Genomic DNA, 22,443 nt, shown 5'->3' with positions numbered 1-22,443 from the left:
ACTAAGAACTGTGATTCAACAGACCACAAACTCCGACACTGACATTTATTCTTCTAAGCAAAACACTTACACATGCACTTGGGTGCTTTGCTGAATTAATACCAAAGTATAGTTCCATCCACAAAGCTAATAACATGCGTTGGAGAATTATATGACACGTAATTAACAAAAATGGATGGCAAACCTATCAAAATGATATTTAAATGACTGGGCATGGGAGCATGAAAGGAATTTAGCAGCCCACTGATAGTAACAAATTGAGAACTATAAACCAAGCAGGAGTTGGTGACATCCAGGGATTGCGATGGTTGGCAGCTGGAACGGATTAGCGGTAAGGCTTTTCTAGATAGCTCCTGGAAGACACATCAGGCAAGCCACCAAAATGGAACGGACAGGTGATCCTGAAAGCACCAGGACAAATGCTGGATCAAGTCACCGGCACAAGTTTTCCTCAACAACATTGACCTTGCAGGCCAAGGAATTTGTATCATGTGGCTGCAGAGCTTTTTAAGCTGAGTCTGACCAGCCAAGAAGTGACACTATTCTCCCAGCTGTCCCTAGATTTAGCTACCAAAATATATTCAGTTTCAATCCAACAAACCCCTATTGCAAATACGGATATCCAGTTAGGGAGAGCTAAGAAGGGGGCAGAAAAATTACACATGCAAAATATCCCATCTGCTGTAGTACCCCTTTCCCTAGAGCAAAGATGTCAAACTGTTTCTCACCCCTCAGCTGAATGGACACCAAACTGATGTGGAAAGTAGGCTGGAGCTATGTAAAGGTTGTTTTGGAAAACATGGACTTTGAGAGGTGCGGAGTCTGATCCAGCCAGAGAAAAGACTTCTGCTGGCACCAGGAAGAAGTGCCTCAGACTTCCCCGCTGGTGACTGAAATCATTCAACTTACAGGTCCTATGACAGTGCAAATGGCATGCTCATGGCAGCCTCCGTTGAACCCATCAGCGCAAGGATTTATTGGAAGGCATGTAAAGCCATCTCCTTTGTATCCTTTCTGGCAGCTACAGAAGACTTTCACCCCGAGTTGTGTGCATTCGGCCGCGTTGTGGCACCCGCCGTTGTTTTGTTTGCAAAGGTCTGCAGCTGCACGGGGAAAAGAAAACAGGTGAGTAAAGTCTGCTTTTAAAGAGGATGTTCTTCACAAAGACAAAGCACCTCCAGATTTTTAAGGCACACTAAAAATACTAGAACACTTGTTTAGGGAAAAAAAACTGTTTGAGTTTCCTGAGGCATTCCTGAACTTGTGCGAACATTATCCTTTAGGGCTCTGAAGACCTTGTCAGGATATCCTTGATTTAGGAGACATGGCACCACCCCCCAGAGATTCTGCTTCACCTTTTGGTGGCCCAAGAGAGCTGCTTTTCTGGGGACTCTGCTCTGGCCAGGGTGACTCCAGAGGACGTGAGACACCTGGCCAGAAAGAATGACTGTTTCTGCAGTGATGTTACTGGGGAACTGCCTTGCATAAGTTTGTAAAAGAAAATCCTGTAAGTGAAACGCTGCTGAAAACCCTGCTGTCTCCAAAACCTGACTGAAGCGCGCTTCTTGCTCATACTCCTGCTCGGCAAAGCCTGGTGAAGCCAGCCACTTGTTTCAGAAAAAAACTGATCTGTATATATCCTAAATTTGTTTCACTTGCTGCACTGTGGAAGTTTTTAGGTTTGATGATAGCCAACATTTCATACCAGACGGTAACTGCATGCAAGTGCACGTGCAAGAGGGGACAACCTGCTTTCTTGTAGCAGGCTGTGCCGTAGGGAGCTCACCTGTGCATGTGATCCCATCCCCATTGTAAAATGGCTTGCACTGACACGTGTTGTTCTCCATGCAGACAGCGTTGGTGGAGCAGCTGGGGGAACACACTGGCTGCAGAGCTGCGGGGAAGGCAGAACAGCTGGGATGAAGATGCTATTTGTATTGCAGTGCCCTTGTTTCATGCAGAAAGAAAAGCCCTCATGTCAGTCTTGCTAACTGGAAAGCCTGTAGGAATCTTTTTTTGACTGCTTAGCTCTCAGGTGATATCTTCCCTCACGTAGCCCAAAGCCCCTCCACAGGGCAGGTAAACACTTATATTCCCATTTCACAAAGGAGGGCACAGGGAGGTGAAGGGACACGTTCAGAATCCAGAGCAGAGTCCCTTAGCCTCCAGTGAGGGCTTCTGACGTTATTAACCCTTTCTCTCTCTTCTCTACGCACACCCTCTGTTGAATTGCAAGTGCTATCAACCCGTGGCTCCATGCGATGGAGTCTGGTGAGAGGAGGCAGAGACCTAGCTTGGTGTCACACAGCCGGCCAGTCCATCCTGTTTCACAGAAACATCGTCCCGTTCCTGAATATCCTTCGTCACACTGCCCGTTGGTCTTGCATTCGCAGGCTGCAAAAGGAACGCAGAGAGATCACTTACAGAGCTGCCTTTGGGAAAGGGGAAAATCTTTCCCTAGAGAAACATCACCTAGACTGTCAGTTTAGATACAGTATTATTTAGCAATTATTTAGATAAATTTAACCTCATGGTTTTTCACCATGAGGGCAGTCAAGTAGTGGGCCAGACTGTCCAGAGTGGTTGGGCAGTTTCCATCCTTGGAGGTTTGCAAGCCCCAACAGGATAGACCCTGAACAACCTGGTTTGAGCTCCGAGCTGACCCTGCTTTGAGCAAGGGGTTGGACTAGAGACCTCCTGAGGTCCCTTCCAACCTGAATTATCCTGTGATCCTATGATTTTATAACTGGCATTCATTCAATGTGCCTCTGAAAATGAAAATGAGTATTGATCTGCATTGTGGTAGAGTAGGAAACTTCACAAAGAACTGCGGCAGGAAGGAATTAATGGCTGAGCTGAAGGCCCAGCCTGATCCTGCCCTAATGTGCAGCAGCTGCTGGTTGTGGGGAAGCCTTTTAGCCAGAGAGAAGTAAGGTGTGTGGTGAGAGAGTGTTTGGTTGCTGCTTAGGAGAAGGTCTGTCTGAGTAAGGAAACCAAGGATGAGGTTAGTGACCTTTGCTGTAAAACATGGGCTTTTTTTTTTTTTTTTTTAGGTTTTAGATATTTTTATGACTAAAAGCTTCTGAATTCCTTTTGTTCCTTTTATATGTGGGGTGTTACACCTTGTGCCCTGCAAACTGAAGCATGAGGGACTGATTTAATCTATAGGTGATGTTTTTTTCCCATTCTTTGGGCCCTGCAATAACTTACATGCTGAGTCCTTCTTAAGGAATTATTGGTGGCTCTCTGTTTTATAATGTAATGAAGTAGCATCCTTTCTTGCCTTATTCCTTTTCCTGAAATATTGTTGTTTAAAGAGGAAAATGATGTGAGATTGGGGAAACTGATTCTGTGAAGAGCTGGTCCTGCTGAAAAGGAGTTTTGCCCTCTGGTTATCTAATTTTTGGCTGACGTAAATATGCATTAAAGAGAAGGGGCTATAAAACACTTTTTCTGTTAGATACCATAATCTGGGTCAGACTACCAGCTTACACAGTTTATGCTATGTTGTGCTATAAAACTGATAAATTGCAGGTAAGCATACTCTTGAGCATTGGTATCCAAGCCTAGGGTCCTGCCTCCACCCCAAGGATATCTAGCTTATAAATCCCACCGTATGTGCATCATGAGCACTACAGGTGCATGTGGTTAGGATGGAAGGGTTAATGTTGTAGCTTCCCATCTGAAGGCTTTATGTTGGGAAAACGTTTAAAGGGTGATATTGATCCTGATTTCACCTAGTTTACATTTAAAACCACAGCAAAATGGATTATGTGAGTGGTTTCTTGGCTGCTGTCCCTCTTCACAAACTGCCTTCATCTCAGTGTCCTTTTTCTTCTCTTCCGCAAAAGTAGTGCGTGGCCTTGGTTTCCTGCAATCATTGAGGAACCACGTTGCTAAAATGCTGTCTTGCCCTTTATGGGGACTGGGGAGAAGGCTGTGCTGTAGTTGAAAACACTTGTTGACAGAGGCTCTGTCTCCATTCCCTGTTACTTAAGTACCATATAAGGATAGGATGAGCCTTGCAGGGAAAGCTAAGTAAGCCTCTGTCCCCCCCGCCTTCTCCTCCTCCCTTCTGAGACCTTGTGCCATCCCTCTGTATGACAAAAATGTTGTGTTGAAAGGGGAAGGCATTTCTTGGTTTACTTAACCCATCACTGACAAAATTGTTTAGGTGTGACACCGGCAATAGCGTGGAAAGGAAACTTAAACATACGCCTGCAGTTGGGGCCGTATCTGCCTGGCAAGCACAGCTCACACGAAGTCCCGTTGAAGCCGCTGTCACAGTGGCACTCTCCTGTCCCGGTGTACCCGTCATCGCAGGAGCCATGGTTATTGCATGGGGTCTCTGGGCCCCCTGGACAAGCTGAAAGATTTAAAAAAAAAAAAAAAAAAGTCTGTTTAGCTCAAGTGCGTGTTTATTCATTGTCACTGTTTGCTATTTATTGTTTTGTAAAAATCCTTGAACAGGGAAAGGCCTGTAAATGCATCTCTGTTGGGGCATGTAAAAGCAGCTGTGACACTTGTGACTGCAAGCCTCCTGCTCCAAATTCCTTGACATACTTTTAAAACTCCTGTCAGAAAGGTGTTGTGGACCTTTCCAGCCCTGGGTCTGGGTGCTGTTACCTGGCTGCTTGCTCATTCAGACCCATCAGTGAATGGCACTGCCCAGCCCCTGCCCAAATCCAGCCTTGCTTATGCACCTCCACGTGCCTGCGTGCTGCTGGAGTGAGCCCAAAGGGCAGCTCAGGCTGGGCTGGCCAAAATTGCATGGGACCTGCATGTGTCTGTCTGAAATCAGGACAAAGTGAGCCGGCAGGGCTACGTATCCTTGGACCTGTCTGGCAGCACAGATCCTAACTGGGATCCTGACCCTATGTGTCCTAGTGAGAGCCTCAGTACTGTTCCCCTGTGGGGCTGGCAGGTGAAGGAGCACACAGTCTGTTAGTGTCTGCTAACAAACAGCTGGAGATAAAGCTTCCTGAACTGTCTCACACCTGGTTAAAGTTACAATTTCTGAGCTTACACCAGTGGTGTGTATGCTTGCAGGTGGTTGAGGAATCGTACACTGTGTCTCTGGTGTGTCCTGGTATCACTGCCACGAACCTGATGTTGAAAGGACTTTCTTGTGTTGAAAGGACTTTCAGCTAGTGACTGATTAAGACTTGCTGGGTTTGGTTACAGCAGAGCAGTCTTCACTCTCTATAGCATTCACTTAGTTTGCTGCTAGCATGGAGTTTAAAACTTGCTGTAAATGTGAAAAGGAGATTATTTGGAGTGGAAAAGCAATAATACTTTCTGTTTACTTCAGCTCTTGCAAAAGAGTTCCTCCATCTTGTGGCTGGTCTCTCCTCATGCCCCCTATCCCAGCTCTCACAGTTCAGCCTGCTGGGCATTAAGCAGCTGTGCTCGGGGAGGCCACGGGCCGGCGGTGGGGAGGGGGGTTCCTACCTTGGCAGTCTGGCCCGAAGTAGCCCTTGCAGCACTTGGCCGTGTGGATGACCATGGAGCAGTTCCTACGGCAGCCGTCCCTCCGCAGCCCATAGGACTCGTACGTGCACCAGTGGATCCCTTCCTGGGCATTGCATGTGCCAGCGCAGAGAGGGGGAAAAATATGGGGAGATGAGTGCTATGTGGAGGTGTGGGTTTTTGTCCTCTTTAAATCAGAGTTTCTGCTGTACATTGAATCAAGATGGGATCTGTGAAGAGTGCAGGTGTGAGGCCCCCGCCTTATCTTTGGTTCCCAACTTGCTAAGCACCATTAATGAGGATGGAGGGGCTGCTCTGAAGTCAACTGAAGCACTTGCTACAGTGGATGCTGCGTGAGACCAACAAGCATCCCCCACCTCCAGTGTCTGGGTGTTTGCCCAGGGACAACTTTGTCCCTGAGGCTTTATGGCATCACTTAACAGTGTGGTTTCACTGTTGAGGATTCTGTTTTTATTTTTTCAGAGCAGCTTATTCTAGTCTGCTTGTGTGAAGTTGTCCTGGTTTTCACTGGGATAGAGTTAATTTTCTTCTTAGTAGCTGGTATAGTGCTGTGTTTTGGACTTAGTGTGAAAATAATGTTAGTAACACACTGATGTTTTAGTTGTTGCCAAGTAGTTCTTGTCCTAAGGTAAGGATTTTTCAGTTTCCCATGCTCTGCCAGCAAGCAGGTGTACAAGAAGCTGGGAGGGAGCATAGCCAGGACAGCTGACCCCAACTAGCCAAAGGGGTATTCCATACCATAGAACGTCAGGCTCAGTATATAAACTGGGGGGAGTTGGCCAGGAGGGGCAGATCACTGCTGGGGCATCGGTCAGTGGGTGGTGAGCAATTGCATCGTGCATCACTTGTCTTTTCTTGGGTTTTACTTCTCTCTCTCTTTGTTATATTCCTCTTCATTACAAGTATTGTTATTATTATATTTGACTATTATTATTGCTATTATTTTATTTTAGTTATTAAACTGTTCTTATCTCAACCCATGAGTTTTAATTTTTTTTTCCAATTCTCCTCCCCATCCCACTGGGAGGGGGGAGGAGTGAGCAAGTGGCTGCATGGTGCTTAGTTGCTGGCTGGGATTAAACCATGACAGAAGTACAGAGAAGAGCAGGTTAGACTGCTTAAATGCAAGATTTTAAGGTATTACCTTTGGTTTTGTCCCTGGAGGGCATTTAGAATTACTGAAACAGCTAACACAATGCCCCTGTTGTACAAAATGGAAAAGAAAAAAAAGTATATTAAAATAATGGCAACAAAAGGCTATTTGAAATGGACAAAAAGTCTGTTTTATGAGAGCCGCAAATATGAGCAGAGAAGAGTGTAGGCTTATTATGCTTGAAACAGATTAGGAGAACGCTGGAGAAAGAAGAGAGGAGAATGACAATAGTTGCATTAATTTAGTGCCATGAAATGCAAGAAATTAGTTTTGATACCAGACTATAAGTTCTGCAAGAAGAAACTTTGCTCTGGATTTAAACAAGCAAGGAAAAGATGGTGGATATTCTTCAAACAAATATTGACATGGGCTGCATCAGATCTGGATGTCTAATTTGGAGTAGAGGTAAGTGGTTACTTCTTGGGAAGCGCTGACCAGATCTGAGGAAACTATATCTATTTCATTTAACAAAATCATGAAACAAAAGGTAACTTGAGCAGATGGGATACACACAAGTGTTGGTTTTATGACTGAAAAATAAATTTCAATAAGCTTTTTTAAGACTGACTACATTAAATTTTTTTTAATTCTAGGTAATTTTTTCATACATTTGAATTAAACTGAAGTTAATTTCGTCTTGAAACCATTTCAAAATGGGTTTCAAAACATCCTGTTTGTGGGACACATCAAAGTTCACGGAGGAAACTTCCTCCACACTAATAGTGCCTGTTCAGGTGTGCTAAAGGATATTTCTGTGAAAGCAAGAAATGCGAGAGACTGAGTGCCTGGCTAACAGGCCAGGCAGCTCTCTATCGCGTGTCCTTAATACCCTGTGCAGTTGGGACAGCAGTGCTGTTCCTTTGTAATTGGGAACTTCGTAAATATAATCTCTATGACCAAATTTGTAGTGTGAATATTAATTTAAAAGCATGCTGGGAAAATCCATCTTTGGTCATATTCATGCTTGCATTTGTAAGGTACTGTTCTGGTCTGAGCAAAATTACTGAAAACAGGTCGGGGCTTGCTAAGCTGCTCTTAACTGAGACCGCTTATCCCATGTGTTGCTTAGTGTGGATGCAGGATTTCTGTTGTGTATCTTTCAGGCGTTGTGCTGCACTTCTTAACCTTAGCTCTAACCAGTGCCGCAGATGAAGCCAGCCTGAAGTGGTGGGACTTAATCTCAGTAGTGCCAAAGCTGCTGCAAGTGTTGCCCTGGTCCCTGTGAGGACAAGGTTTGGCCCTTGGGCTGTGTCTTTGCCAGAGTGGAGGACCAAAAAAGGGGACTGACCATGAAATCCACGGTGAAGAAGCTGTCACAGCGTCCTCCCAGGCTGGGGTCTGTCAGCAGGCAGTTGATGCCATAGGCGATGCCTCCATCAAACTCCAGCTGCCGCTGCACTATCTTACACTGTCTGTCGTTCAGGAAAAGCGCACCCTGAGAGATGGGATGGGGAGAGGGGAGTGTGACAAGTCATGAGCCAGTGTTCCTTGAGACCAGGCTGAATCCAGGTCCTGCATGGGTGTTAGGGATAATCCTCCCTCTGCTCTAAACCAATCTGGGGACCTCTCTTCCTATAGCTGAATGCTATAATGTCACAGATGGGCAAATCTTTTTCCTTTCCTGAAGGCGACAGAGTATGACAAGCCGACGTCCACAAGTTTACCTTATGCACATTTAGGCTTAGCCATGTTTTCAGAGGCAGATGCTTGCCAGGGATTATGTAGGTATGATCCAGTACAGTTGCAAAGAAAAACATGCCATGGTTCTGGCTTAACAGGCTGTGTGCATGCCTGCAATCTTAGCTTGTAAGTGCTTACAAACTAGAGTTTGCATGCAGATGCTACATTCATGGGTCTTCTGCCAAAGCCAGGTTCATCTTAATAGTTTTACATTGTGTATGTCATTGTAGGAGAAGTTAAAATGGGCTGGCATTTCAGTTTTGAGGTAACAGAGCTGTTTTGAACAAATAGCATCTTACAACACAGAAAACGACAGCTCCAAAGAGTCTTACAAAGCATCTAGTCTGCTGAATCTGTTGGAGTGGCTGCCCTGGTTTTGTGGCTGTTGGCATGGACTGTCGAAGATCAATTGAGTTTTGATGCCACTGACCCTTTCTGGGGGCTGTGCACAGGCACAGTGGGGTCCGCGTGAGCGGATCCTGCAGCAGGGGCAAGGGGTAAATGTGCCGGCAGCATGAACACTTACAATCTCCCTGTTATCCCCACAGCTAACGCTGAGGTTGGAGCCCTGCAGGGTCTTCAGTGAGGTGGAGCGGGGCAGCTGGTAGGCCAACACCTGGGAAGGAAAGAGGGGAGATGCACGTGTCTGGGCTTGCATGTCTTGGCCTTGGCAATGCTCCTAAAAAGCAAGATCTTACCGCAGCGTCACGGATGATGTGAAATTTGAGGTATTGCACCAGTTTGTCTGTGTTGGACTTCTTGAAGAGGAAGTCCTGCTGCTCCTGTGGCAGCCTGCGGATAGCTGTGTCTGTGGGCCAGAACAGCGTGACGGGTTTGTGAATAGGATCGTTGATCAGCCCAAGCAGGTTGTTTTTCTGCAACATACCAAAAATTGGGGTGGAGGATTAATGCTTCATCTAAAATGACGTTGACCCTATGAGGTGAATGTCTGGTGTAACTGCAATGCAGTGGCCTGTGGGCTGCCTGGTCACCCACCTGTAAATGCCATGACTCTAAGAAACAGATGCCTGAGTTGAGCTGCCTAAGTTGAGTTACATGACCGAATTTTCAGAAGTGCTTCATCACCCAGGGCTGCCCACCGAAAACCAGGCTGACGGCCCAACTTTGGGCTCAGAGTCATACTTGGGTCAAACCTTGGCCATGTAATTTGACATATGGTAGGACAGAGCTGAGTGGGGAGGGGAAAGGTGGCTGTGGTTCTGCTTGACATCCCCCCACCTCTGTTGGAGAGGGACCATGTGGTGGTGACCAGGGTTGTGTACTGTGTTGTGGAGCCAAAGGGCTCACTGAACACCATCCTGCCACTGATGCCATGTGCCATGTCTGTGCTCTTGTCTTTAAGAAAAGTGTTTAAAACCTTTGCCCAATGGCTGCTGTCTCTTGTGTCCTTACCTCTAGCAAACTGCTGAACAGGATGTATCCATGTTTGGCTGCAACCATTTTAAGGCTTTCCTACAAAGAAAGGCATATTCAGCAGTTTATCTAATAAATACATTATATGAGTATTTAAAAAGGAGATATTAGCTTGCTTTACCCTGTAAGTCACTTTTTGTTATGAAATCGATGCCACTGTAAAAGCCCTGTACAGAAGTCCTCTTATACTGTTCTTAGTACAACTGGAATTCCTGAATGAATTTTAAATATAACATTCAGCAGTGTCAAATGATGTTTGTATAAGGTCTTTTTAGTATCACTGGTGGTTTTTTTTGTGACTTACGTGATTTATATATCTAACAGTACCTGTGGAAAAGCCCCTGGGTTGACAATGGCAATGAGCTGCACATACCTTCTTAAGGGGGAAATCCTGCATATGTGATGGGACCAGAATTTGGTTTATGACATGGATCACGCCATTTGTGCCAACAGCATCGCTGAGTATAATTTCAGCTTTGTTGTTCAAAACCAGCGAGTTCTGGAAAGGCAACAAAAACACGTTTTCTGTGGAACCTTGTGGGTGGGTGAGGCCGATGCCAAATTTCTTTGATACAGTGAGCCCAGACCATCCTTTCTTTGCAGCAAACAGTAGCTTCAGTTTTAATAAATAATCCTTTGCTTTTTCAAACTCTCATCATGCTCATAAAGCCAGAGTCTGAGGATAAAATAACGTGTCAAAGCAAGGGTTGTACAACTCCACTCTTCGCATAGCAGATAAGTGCTGAACGCTTCAGCTGAATGGGCAACTGTCTTTTAATGCTATTTATTTTTGTGCATCAGAGGAGGAAAGAGAACCATTCAGGCTTTTAAAAAAAGCTGAATGAGAGCAGACTGTTTTATTATTCTGTCCTCTGCCTCTTCATGCTCTGTTACCTGAGAGTAGCTGATGTGTATCGGGTCCCCGTGGAGAGAGGTGATGTTGGTGATTGTTGTCAGGTCACTGTACAACAGACTGGCACAACCCACCATATGGTACCGGAGGACCTGAGCCATCACTCCTTTGGCAGTCCAGTCCTTGACCTGCAGCAGAAAGTGGAGGAGTTGAGAAGCAGTTGAGCAAGGCATCTGAATCCAAAACCTCATGGCCAGCTCACCAAAAACTTCTGGCCTTCTTACTTACTCGTGGGTCGCTGTTTAGTATGTCTGTGCGAGGTACAAACAGAGTGAAAGGGCCAGGGCCTGCAATATCTCTGATAGACAAGGCCTGCCAAATTTAAGAGGACAAAGCAGTAATGAGTCGTTAATGCACATAATGTCACGCAGCGATGGGGACAGCCCTGCTCAGTGGGAAGTGGTGCCCGTAGCCCTGTTGCTGTTGCATGTTGGGTTCCCTTCCCTGCAACGCAAGGGTGAGAGAAACTCTTGTATGGTGTGGACTTTCCTTCCCAGCCCTGTCTGTCACCATTGCCCATGGGTATCTAATGGAAGATTTCAGCTTATAGCCAAGTCTCTGTTTCCTCTGCAATAATGAACAGGAGAGGAAGAGGGAAAGGTCTCAACCAACACTAAGCGTAGGGAGCGTGGAGGAGGGCTATTCCCTCTTGGGCAAGGGAAGATGACTAAACCCTTTCATCTTGAGATAGTCAGGAGTTGATATATGCATGTGCTTGTACATGCATTTAGCTGATATATGGCTGCTTGTACCTAGGAGTAGATTAATTACTGTTAGAGGGACAAATGGACCTGGGATATTGCAGGCACTTTACAATGACTGCTGACAAACTAAAATAAGAAGAGAGCTCTGCTAAAGTGAGAGGAAGCAATCAGTTTACCATGGTAGCACAAATACTTGGCCAGTATACAGATTTGTGCTGCCCTGAGACTCAGGGTAAACGGAGAATTACTACTGCCAGTCTCCAAAAAGCAGTGAGAACTGGCGGTGCACGTTGGCTGTCTAGCAACACACAGCAGCATCCTGCGGCATTTCCGAGGGGCAACTGAAAACAGCATTGCAGTTTGGAAATGCAGCGGGGTAGAAGAGTGGTATTTGCTCACATCAGAACTCATGAGAGATGTGCTGGAAGATCTCAGACTGTGAATGGGTGAAAGCTTCAGTTTTATGCCTGATCTGGGGGCCCTATGTTTCCCTGGGATCTTAGTCTTTATTATTAATTCTCTAGAGGTATTAATGACAGTTAATGGTTTAAATTAGAGCATCTCTGATATTAGTGGCTGGTGATCCAAATCCAGTTCCAATTAAGTTGAAGGATGGTGGTACATGCCAGATTCATGCCTGCTCCCTGCCCCCTCCTTGAGGCAAAAAAAAAAAAAGAGGGGAACATCCCACACCATGCCACCCCCCCCCCCCCCCCCCCCAAAAAAAGCCCCCAACCAAACCAACAAACTTTACTTTTTCTTACCTCTAAGTGGAAATAAAACCTAGATGTGTTGGAGTCCCTGAGAAGTTCCTGCAATCAAGAACAAGACTTTAACAGTGCTGCAAATGTGGGGCAACATCTGTGGAGTACACACAAATGCAGCACTTGGAAAAGAAAGAGAACTTCTGGCTTGGAATAAATGCTGGCCATCTGCATTGCTCCTTTTCTTACCTTGCTCTATCAAAAAATGGCTTCTTTGAAACCTAAAAATGCCAGTATTAACTTCTTAGTACTGCAGTCATAATGATTGTCCATCAGGTTTTGGTTTTTTTTTTTGAGGCAGGTGAAGTTATCTTGCAGCATCCTGTTCCTATTCCTGGATTCTTGGATTGGGATTATTTCAAATTCTAGGGTAATTTACCAATTTGTTCAAGAAAAAAATTGGCATGTTTCAAGAGGCAACCATTGTATTAAATAACTATCTGAAGAAAAGTAAGGGACAGCAAACATGTGCAGCACTTTACCTGGAAGATATTGCCTCGGCACTTAAATCCGTCCCCAATGTAGTTATGTTTGCAGGTGCAGGTCCTTTCTGTCAGCTCGGTGTCATTACAGATGGCAAATTCACTGCAGCCTCCATTATTCTTGTTAGATCAAAATTTAAAATATTTAATTCCTTCATTGCGAGGTGTACAGAACAATTCTAGTTCACCACTTTTTCCCCCAATATATATAGCTTAGAAAGACTTAATCCCAACAGCTTTTTGAAACCAGCTCTTACTGGAACTTCTGACAGTATATACTTTCTTGCAAACAATAAAGAGCATTTAAGGTTCATAAGAAATAACTCTCCTTTCATGCAGAGGATGTAGTTTTGATTCCCTCCTTCTATCTTCATTTCATAGTGTTATAAGGATCCAAAAGATTTCCAGGCAGGTTTCATTCTGGACCTTGGGGATGAGTCTTAGCTGCTCTGCCGAGGCAGCATTGACTTACACTGAAGGGAACTATTTATAGCTGTAAATCACTTTTATGGTGCTAGGAGCCTGGATTTCTGGAGGAGCATTAGCATAGGACTGTCTACTGTTCTTCATCTGTCTGATGGTGCAGGCCAGCTGGAACGGGGACCTGCCACGTGCTCTCTCAAACATCTCATGTCTGCCCTGGGGTGCACCACCAGTGCGACCTAAGGCTTGGAGCAGCAATGATGCACCTCACTTGGCCGCCTGCCTCAAGGAAGCTCCCTGTGCTAAGGGGAGATGTTCCTCATCCAGGAGCGGTGTGCTGGGGTTCAGAGCTCTGCCCAGTCACAAGTAGGTGCTCCCCAGCTAGCACCTCAGTTTGCAAATAAGTTTCTATCCTGGACTTGAGAGCAAATCAGGAAAAATTGAGAAGCCATCTTGTTTTCTTGCCTTGTGTGCTTGTGTCATGGTGTCCTTTCTGTTGCCAGTCATCTCAGGGATCCTTTCCCATGGGCCATGAGTGGGAGCAGAAGCTCCTTTGGGAGCTACCAGTGGGGCCTGACTTGACAGGCCATAGTGAGTACTGGCTGTAAGTAGTGGGTTTGGGTGCACTTGTTGTTTATTTGGCTAGCTTTAGGTGGACTGTTGGCAATCTTGGGTTTATCATAGCTTCCCACGAAGCTTTGCTGCACAGAGGTTTGCCAAAGTGAAGCCAGATTAGCCTCTGGTCTGTCAGTAACACTTCTCAAGACTGTAATTTTTTTATATATATAATTAGCCTGGCATAGCCAATTGGAAGCAAAGTTGCTGGGATAAGGCATAGGAAAAGGCAAAAGCATACAAAATCATAGGAAGCGGTAGATCCTAACTTTGAGCTCCCCTTCCTCCAGCTTCTATTTTTGCCCTTGCTCTTTCATCTCTGCAACCTTTCAAGGTTAGAGAAACTCTGCTGACAGGCTACGCTGGGAGGGTGAGAATTATTGTCACCGTGCTCGGAGCACAAAGGATTAATGTGCACGGGAGAGTGGATGTGTCCCTGCTGCAGCTTGCCCAGAAGCAGAGCAATGCGGCTGGTGCAGAGAACCACGTCGCTTGCAAATATGTGGCTTGCAGTACGTGAGCTAGCTCGTGCAAAACGAATGTGGCTGATTCTCAGCCTCTAGTGATAGGTGAGGGACAAAATGAGGAATGCCACAGGAAGCCCTGCGTTGCGGAGGGAAGGAAGGGAAATGGTTGGTGTGGAGAATGCTTTTTTTTTTTTTCCCCCCCCCTTCTTTTAAACTCCCAATCAGGAGAGGCTTCCATTCTCCCATCCACCATCTCACCTCCTCTGTTTCACTGTTCACTAAGCTGCCTCCGCTGCAGCTTGCAGTGTTGCCATCCTGTATTATGCATCCACAGGGATGCCTTTGGGATGCAACCTACGCACAGCCGTAGGGGCTCTTTGACTTGCCCCATGGGATCTCTGCCCTAGGTGAGCCTGCAGGCTGGGACCTCCGCTGGAAAATTCTATGCCAGGGAGCCCAGGCCCTTGAGCACCTCTTTGCCCCAACATGGATTTCGCTGGTAATGACGCAGCAATGTGAGGACTTGATACTCTAATTAGGCTAGAAAAATTTCAGACTGGGAAGGGGATGTGTGTGCTGACACTTGATCATTTCTCTTGTTCAGGCTGCACAGATATGGTCCCAAATAATACCAGAGGACTTAATGACAGGAGAATATGAAAAATAAATAGGCATTTTGGTCTACTGTAGGCTATTCTCTTTGGTTCTCAACCACCTGGCTCCTAGAACAGCTAGAACTGGCCCCTGAGCATCAACAACCTGAACTGTAGAATTTTTTTTTTGTAATCCCAGGTAAAGTGTAGTAGAACACACTTCTCTTTCTTATCATTTGAACCAAGCTCTTTAATTGTCTTGCCTAGAAACTGTGTGTGGTTGTTTTGTTTTTTTTTTTTTAAATAGTAATTGAAATGTTGGTAAGCCCTCTGTGTCCCAAACACAAATTTAGATAGTGGCTTCTTATATGAACTCCAGCAATGACAAAAAATTTGCTGAGAAGATACAACTTACATTTTACCACTACAGACTAGGGCCTGTTTCTCTAGATCTGATTTAAAGTGTTTTTTTAAAGACTTGGTAATGAGTTCGGGCCCTCGCTTGTGTTATGTCCAGGCTGTGGTCCAGGAAAAGCCCTTACTGCATACTTAGTTTCTAAAATAGCGACAGCACTAAAGCATGTACTGAACCAAGCACATTTAAAAATTAGCGAAGTTAACATGAGTTGATTCTGGGCATATCTGACTTATTTTTGAATGCATGCAAAACCTAAAAGTGTAATGATTATAACAAGACCTTAAATGGATACTTACTTGTGAACACAGACTGATATATGTGCATCTTTTACCATCTCCAGAGTATCCCTTCAAGCAATTACATACTGCCTACAAAGCAAAAACAGAAAACAAGCATACATGGAAAGAGATCTGATTTTTTTTTTCAGTACACTTATATTTAATTTACTTTTTTGCCAGATTATTTCATAGTGATATGGTGTACAATTTATTAAGCTAAAAGTACATCATCTCTCCCACAGCAGTTTCTTAGCCAGCATGAGCAACCATAGACTGAGAGTGAGGAATAACAATTTCCAAGAGGCTCTATCTTCCCTTTCCCTGCCTATCCATCTCTCGTCTCTCCTCTGCTGTCCTGGTCACTTGAAATGACCCCTTTGACATCTGCACATGGTCATCTTGCTGGCAAAACAGGCTAAACCCCTCATTTGTTTCCCTCATTTTATTTGTATAGATTGGTATTCCCCTCTCTTCTCTTCCCTTCCCCTGTCTTTTTAAAGTGATGAAACAGATCTTCAAAACACACTTGGAATTGTGTCCTGATGTTGCTGACCGCTTCCCATGCAGCGGTAATGCATTTGGCACTTACGTCACGATTACTCTGTTTTGCACTTGCAGTTATTGCAAAGATGAAAAATTAACATGGTTGCAAAGAAATGACTTATCTTCCTCTCCAATTCATTCCTTAATGGTTCTCAATTTAGAATTCACATTTAATATGTAGGAGCTTGAAAATTCAAGGAGATTTCTGCAGCAGAAATAAAACTGCTAGGCAATGTAATAGCAGTGTTTTATGTACCTGGATGACTGAAAGCCCTGCAGAAAGTAGACGCATTTCTGTCTTTTAAGTTTGGCTCTGCAGCGCTGGGATTTTGTAGTGGAGGTTATTATTGCTCCGACGTTAACTATATTCCCATGGGTAAGGAAGTATAAATAATCATGTTGTAGCTACTACTTCTATCCCCAGTGAGGGTGTGTGGAATAAAATAGCCATCACTTGTCTGGAGGGATGGGGAAAGAGTTAAGTGCCTCTGTGCTCTCATCAGAAATGTACTGACTTGCAAATGACAGTCAAGGCAAAGAGTTAATTCATCGGTACTGGCAAAAAGGGCTGATGGCGTTATTGCCCCTCCTGTCCCTGGACAACTGGAAGGCAGGAGGTGGCCTCTGACTCCTGGTTGCCGTTTCCTGCATTGCTCGTGAAGAAATGCTGTTGTGCAGTGCTTGCAGGAGGATTTCAGTCCTGCCAATAGCCAATATGAAACTATAGGGGGATGATGAGAAGTGCTGCAATCAGGGTGTTCAGCTTCTTCAGAAACTGTTATAAAAATAGAAACACTAATCTGTGCCACTTGATTGCCTGGGCCAATTTGTTTCTCCTTTCCCCCCTTGTCCTTTTATACTTCTTTTGCTTTGGAGAGTATGTGGTACTTCTGCATGGGAGATGCAGAATAGTGGAGGAGTGAGTGGATGCTGGTATGCTGTAACCCCTACACAAGAACCATGATTCAGGCTGTTTTGTTTCCTTGTGAATACATTTGAGCTATGCTGAGAGAAGGGCTAGTCTCAAATGGAATTTTTCCATAGACAATTTCTATAACAATGAAAGAAACACTATCTGGCAATACTTTCAAACTGACAGGTTTTCACATCAAAACCTCCCGAAGGAGAAAAACAACTGCTTGAAACAGCAAAACACTGCTTTCCTCTGCAGTTTTGGATTTCTTTTACTGAAATTCATTTTTTCATGTTTGTCCACACTCCCCCTCAAATACCTTTTTGAAAGAAGCATATACTTTTCAGAATTTTTGTTATGAAATCTGCTTTTCCATTTAAAAACAAAGTTGAGATGGGGAAATCTTTCTTTACCCGACTGTAAACAGTTGGCCAGTCTTATTTATCTGCACTGACAAAGTACTCACTTGATTGGGTCCAGTCTGCGTGCATTCTGCATTTCTGTCGCATCCACCGTTGTTCTCCAGGCAAGGGTTGATTTCTTTATAAAACAGAAACAGTATAATAAAAAAAAGAGTGACTTCTGAAAACCCAAGAAGGGAGAATTTTATGTAATGCATACTAGGAATGCAGATTTATGACAGCTGCGATCAACGAAACTCATTCCCTTAGCTACTTAATACCTCAGTCTAGGTCTTGCAGTTGTCTTGATGAAGGCTAAAACCCTACTGTCAGCACTTCTAAAACCATACCTGGGGAGGTATGGTACAACAGTGTCTAAAAGTCTTTAAGTTTGCAATGGTCAGAGGAATGTGAGTATATCACGCTGCTGAAGATGGGCCTATCCTTGTTGAGAGGTAGATCTTTTTTGATAAGCTTTGGTGTCACACCACAGTGCTGTAGTTGCATGGTTTGCCAAGTAGTATCAACCACGTAGCAGGCAGAGATGCCTTTGGCATCAGGGTCTATAGTATCAGGAAACTGCACTTCTGGGTCATAGTGGAAGAAGGATCTTCCATCTACAGGAAAGCTCACTCCTGTAATTTTCCTCCGTGTGACATATGAGACATTGCAAATGCTTACCGATGCAGACTATTCCATCTCCAGTGTACCCAGCATTGCAGATGCAAGCTCTATTGCCAGGTGTTGTTCTTCTGCACTCTGCCTTGGCAGAACAGCCACCGTTGCTGGTCTCGCAAGCATCAATAGCTGAACAGTGACAACAACCCAGATTAAACCAATGTGCTTAAATGGCTTTTAGCTTTTCAGGTTAAGCTGTCTCTATGTTTTAAAGGGATTTGCTGACGTTTTCTGAACACAGAATCTTTCTGATTTAAGAGGCCATAGACTTCATTAGTGCCACATATTTAATATATCTTATTGATTACAAGAGGGAAAGCTGAGAACATGCTTCTAGTCTGGAAGATAAGAATTCATCCAGGACTGACTTTCAATAACTTCCCATCTTCCAATTCTGCCCATTCCAACCAAGAACAAAAAAAGGGACCTTCATATTCTTCTCTAGATTAAATGGCCATTTGAAGCTTTCCCTCAGCTTGCCTTTTTCTGCACACAGATCATATGCCCTCTCTTGCAGGAGGTCTAGAGTGTAATAACACCCAGCCCTCCTGTGACAAAAGGTCCTGGTTGTTATTCAGATGGATACTCGTGCCGTTTCTCCAACTCTGAATGAGTCAGAGGCTTGCAAATTGAGTTTGCTGGGGTTACCCTGAGAGCAGGGAGGGAGCCTTTTCTGATCCTCAGTGTGAATCAAATCAGCCCAAACATTGCTTCAGTTTTTGCCTCAAATGACCCCAAATTGCTGTTTCAGCAGCTGTAACAGCCAGACTGGGGAGATGACTTGTCCTGTAACTGGTTTTGCCCAGGAATCCTGTATAGGGGAATAAGGGTGAGTGCAGAGCCACTATGGGTGACCTGTGTCACCCAGCTCTTCCTGCACATGGGGGATTTACCACCAGTAGATTAAAATGGATTTGGTTGATTTGTGCCAGAAGAGAAAATGAAAGCAGCCAGAGTAAAAGTGCCGAAATCTTGGATTAGGACCCTGCCAGCCATTGTGAGTAGACAAATACGCTGCTGTTCCCAAAAGCATTAATACTTTAATCAGTTAAGGATTAAGTAAAACAACTGTAAAATTAATTACACTCACTGTAGCCGGATGCAGTCTATTTCATAAGTCTGGATATCCCAGACTCTTGGAGGGACACCCAGGATAAGCTGCTATTGCCCCTTTCTGAGAGTCTTGGATCTCTCTGGTCTAAAGAAGTTGATTTTACCACCCCAGAAATCTGTGCAAGTTCAGAAAGCTGAGGAAACAGTAGGGCTATACAGCTTCCAATAGCTGGAAGTGCTATTGTACCCTGAACTGGCCTCACTTTGCTTGGCTTTGTTGGAAAAAGGAGTAAAAGTCATAATCCAGGTTTCATTACTCTGCAAACAATGGGGCCTGGATTGTGGACGGCATGTTCCCTTTTCTCTGGTCTCCCTTAGCACAATGCCTTGCAACTTGGAGATTTTGAGCCCTTTGTTTGCTATGAATCCGCACCTGTTGGGCTCTTACTTGTTTTGAGCAAACTGGCAGCAATTCCTGGTTTTTAACTGGTGCATAAGGAAGTGCTCATCTCTCACCAGCTCCACCGTGACCAGAGTGCTTCAAGCATGGTGGTTTTTTTTTTTTTTCCCAAAAGGGAAGAAACAAAGTCCACTTGCCTGTGCAGAATGTCCCGTTCCCCTCAAACCCAGCTGCACACTTGCAATAGGCAGTGCCATTTGATAGGAGAAGGCAGCTAAAGAAGTAAAAGAAGGCAGATGATATTAAAAAAAAAAAAAAAAAAGAAAAAAGTAGTCGGGTCATCTGTACAGCCTTTGTTTTTATGCGTTGTTCCGAAGGTAATGTCGCATAGAAGTAACAAGGCATTTAACCATACAGTATGATGTAGTTACAAGCATAAAAATGAAGCTAGTCAGACCAAGCTTTCCAAATGCATTTTGGATGTATTATTTTAAGTATTAAAAATGCATGCTTTGGTCATCAAGTGTCGTATTTTCTCATGCAGTACTCCAGAAGTTGCGTGCCTGCTCACACAAAAATTGTGCACAAATTTTTGTTTGTGTGCACACAATTTATTGAGGGGGACGGCAGAACTGATGTGCAGGGGTGGGAGCCAGGCATCTGAGTCCTCTGGATTAAAGTTTGTTTTTTTTTGGACAGTTTGGCCTTCTGTATGCAAGTGTGGGTTTACTGCTCCATGAGCTCTGTATAATACAGAGATTGCTCCCTGGTGTCACCCAGGGACAACATCACAACACAGCCAGCACAATCCCATCCTTCCCCGCCACTCCTGCCATGCCTGCACCTATCCTCCTACCTATAGGGGTACGGCAGTGGATGAATAAGGCTCAAGAGAAGAACAGTTTGCTTCTCCTGTCAGAAACACAGTCTTGATGCCAGCATGTGTGGGAACCCCCTGATCAAATTTGAGAGTGGAGTTTTGCCAAAAAAGCCTGGTAAAATACCACTGCTGTGAACTGCAGTTCACAAACACATGGGGGAGAGAATGATCTACATCTGGGAAAAGGGGGGTTTGCCCCTCTGGTTTCTCTGCTCCTACAGAAGAGCTGTGGCTGAAACCGAGGACTCTTTCCAGCCACCTTTCCTTGTTGTTTAAATGTCTTGGGTAATGTAAATCTTGCTGTCTGGTCAATGATGGGGGGTGGGTGCACTTCAGTAAATGGCTCAATGGGGGTGACTTGCTCCTTTGAAAACTAGTTAGTGTCCCAGTATTGGTGCTGGACTGCTGAGAGCGTGTTTGGTTTTGGTTTTTTTTTTTTGTATTTTGATGTGAAGAGAGCTGCTTCTTGTCAAATGCAGCTCTCTGGTGAAGTCCCTAGTGCCGATGGCATTTCTCAGTTATGTGTATGGTGGTGGATGGGGCAAATAGGAAACCCACCTTTGTGATCAGTCTTGCCCTGGCCTGCTGTTCTCTCTAGTGCTGCCGGCTCCATTTCTTTGTATACTGCATGGTAAGATGTCTCACTTTTTTCCCCTCTCCTTTTTCACCCCCCCCCCCCCCATTTGTTTCCCCTTTTAACAGGCATGTTTTGAACTTTTTGACCTCATCACTGAATATGTTACATTAACATTGCTCCTTATGTCTGTGGCGGAAAACATGAGTGTTATCTATGCTGCTGACAAGTCTTCATAAAGAGCAAGATGGACTATGCTTTTTGCCTTGCAAGAGATCCCCTTTTTCGCCCCTCTCCTCCAAATACGTGGATTTCATACATACTTAGCACTGGTATGGCATGAGGCATTACATGCGTCATCTTTGATTTCTGCAAGAGGGGGAAAAAAAAAAAGAAATAGGGATCAGAACCTTTTGGGTCAACATCCTTCTAGTTTCCCAGTCTTTTGTTCCCACCATGCAGAGCTGGAGTCTGTTATGAGTTCTGCACCAGACAGCCGTGCTCTCAGTCTGTATAGAGACTCCATCTGTATCGATCAGTGGGTACCACTTAAATTCAGTTGCGAGGAAGAGGCATGTCAACATATTGCCAGGAAAACATTTCACCTGTTGTCACTTATCTATATTTAGTCTGGTGAGTTTTGCACGTTATTAGTTTAATTATATAAGTGTAGGTTTTCTAAAGGAACTGAAATTTGCTCAGATATACCAACTATAGCAACTTTAACTATAAAGTTCATTTCATTACTATTTTTTCCCTGAGTAAATTTAAAATTGTTATTGAATGCTATTATTAACGTGCTTATACCATTTTTTATTTTATACTATTATACATAGAGTTCTGAAATATTTAATACATTTTAATTATGTCTACCTAAAATATAATTTTATTGGATATAGGAGCTGTATTAAACCAACACAAAATTATTTATTTGCTAATTAATTTGTATTGTATTAGCAAGAACATAATATCCAGTGTTGTATAGCTAAATCAACTTATTGAAGCACTTGAGAGGCTTTTGATCTGAGGATCAAGATGTGCTAGGTAACTCTGCTCTGCAAAATATATAGCCTTAACAAATGGGATATTCTTTTGGGACAGATACAGGATGACACAGGTAGAGAATTAGCTAAGTAAGGCATTTAAGTCTCATGAGCAGTATCTCAGCTGGCTGTCTATTAATATGGTAATTAATTGCCATAGCACAGGAGTGTCACTCGTATTTCACTGCATGTGGGAAGCTGCTGGATATCTGGTAGCGCACTGGGATCTGATCACAGCTGCAGTTCTGGCATTTCCTGAAATGCTCACTTCTTGCCCCAGTAAAAAAAAAAGGAGGGGACACTTACCGGTCTCGCATGTCACCCCTCTCCAGCCAACATCACATTCACAGGAGCCGTCCCCGTCGATCCCGCTGCTGCATTTCCCATGGACACAAGCGCACACTGTGGGGAGAGACGGCAGGAAACCCCTGGGCAGGGTAGCAGCGTGCGCAGCAAGGCAGCGAGGAGAAGGAAGGGCAGGAGGGGTGGCCCAGACATCTTCTGCTGATGGCACCTTCTGCTCTAGGCTATTTCAAGAAATGCT

General features: G+C 44.5%; 1 protein-coding gene across 1 annotated transcript in view; it reads right to left on the bottom strand.

Moving 5' to 3' along the window:
• The window catches only part of STAB2 (stabilin 2), an 88,403-nt gene that overhangs the window by 11,322 nt on the left and 54,638 nt on the right, over window positions 1-22,443 (bottom strand). Inside the window, exons 39-59 of the mRNA XM_050915294.1 lie at window positions 22,206-22,301; window positions 21,180-21,225; window positions 19,600-19,676; window positions 17,953-18,078; window positions 17,337-17,410; window positions 15,433-15,504; window positions 12,621-12,740; window positions 12,139-12,186; window positions 10,899-10,982; window positions 10,652-10,798; window positions 10,131-10,256; window positions 9,737-9,796; window positions 9,022-9,198; window positions 8,850-8,939; window positions 7,932-8,078; window positions 6,635-6,691; window positions 5,452-5,575; window positions 4,217-4,366; window positions 2,290-2,394; window positions 1,787-1,894; window positions 910-1,103 (exon numbers count right to left, since the gene is read on the bottom strand). Coding sequence (XP_050771251.1) covers window positions 910-1,103; window positions 1,787-1,894; window positions 2,290-2,394; window positions 4,217-4,366; window positions 5,452-5,575; window positions 6,635-6,691; window positions 7,932-8,078; window positions 8,850-8,939; window positions 9,022-9,198; window positions 9,737-9,796; window positions 10,131-10,256; window positions 10,652-10,798; window positions 10,899-10,982; window positions 12,139-12,186; window positions 12,621-12,740; window positions 15,433-15,504; window positions 17,337-17,410; window positions 17,953-18,078; window positions 19,600-19,676; window positions 21,180-21,225; window positions 22,206-22,301 — 2,228 coding nt within the window. The remainder of the gene's footprint in view (window positions 1-909; window positions 1,104-1,786; window positions 1,895-2,289; window positions 2,395-4,216; window positions 4,367-5,451; window positions 5,576-6,634; window positions 6,692-7,931; window positions 8,079-8,849; window positions 8,940-9,021; window positions 9,199-9,736; window positions 9,797-10,130; window positions 10,257-10,651; window positions 10,799-10,898; window positions 10,983-12,138; window positions 12,187-12,620; window positions 12,741-15,432; window positions 15,505-17,336; window positions 17,411-17,952; window positions 18,079-19,599; window positions 19,677-21,179; window positions 21,226-22,205; window positions 22,302-22,443) is intronic.

Source organism: Gymnogyps californianus, chromosome 1, assembly GCF_018139145.2.
Source record: "Gymnogyps californianus isolate 813 chromosome 1, ASM1813914v2, whole genome shotgun sequence".
In the NCBI taxonomy this organism is placed as follows: Eukaryota; Metazoa; Chordata; class Aves; order Accipitriformes; family Cathartidae; genus Gymnogyps; species Gymnogyps californianus.
The sequence above is the reverse complement of the archived record's forward strand: the minus strand, read 5'-3'. Positions and strand labels throughout refer to the sequence as shown.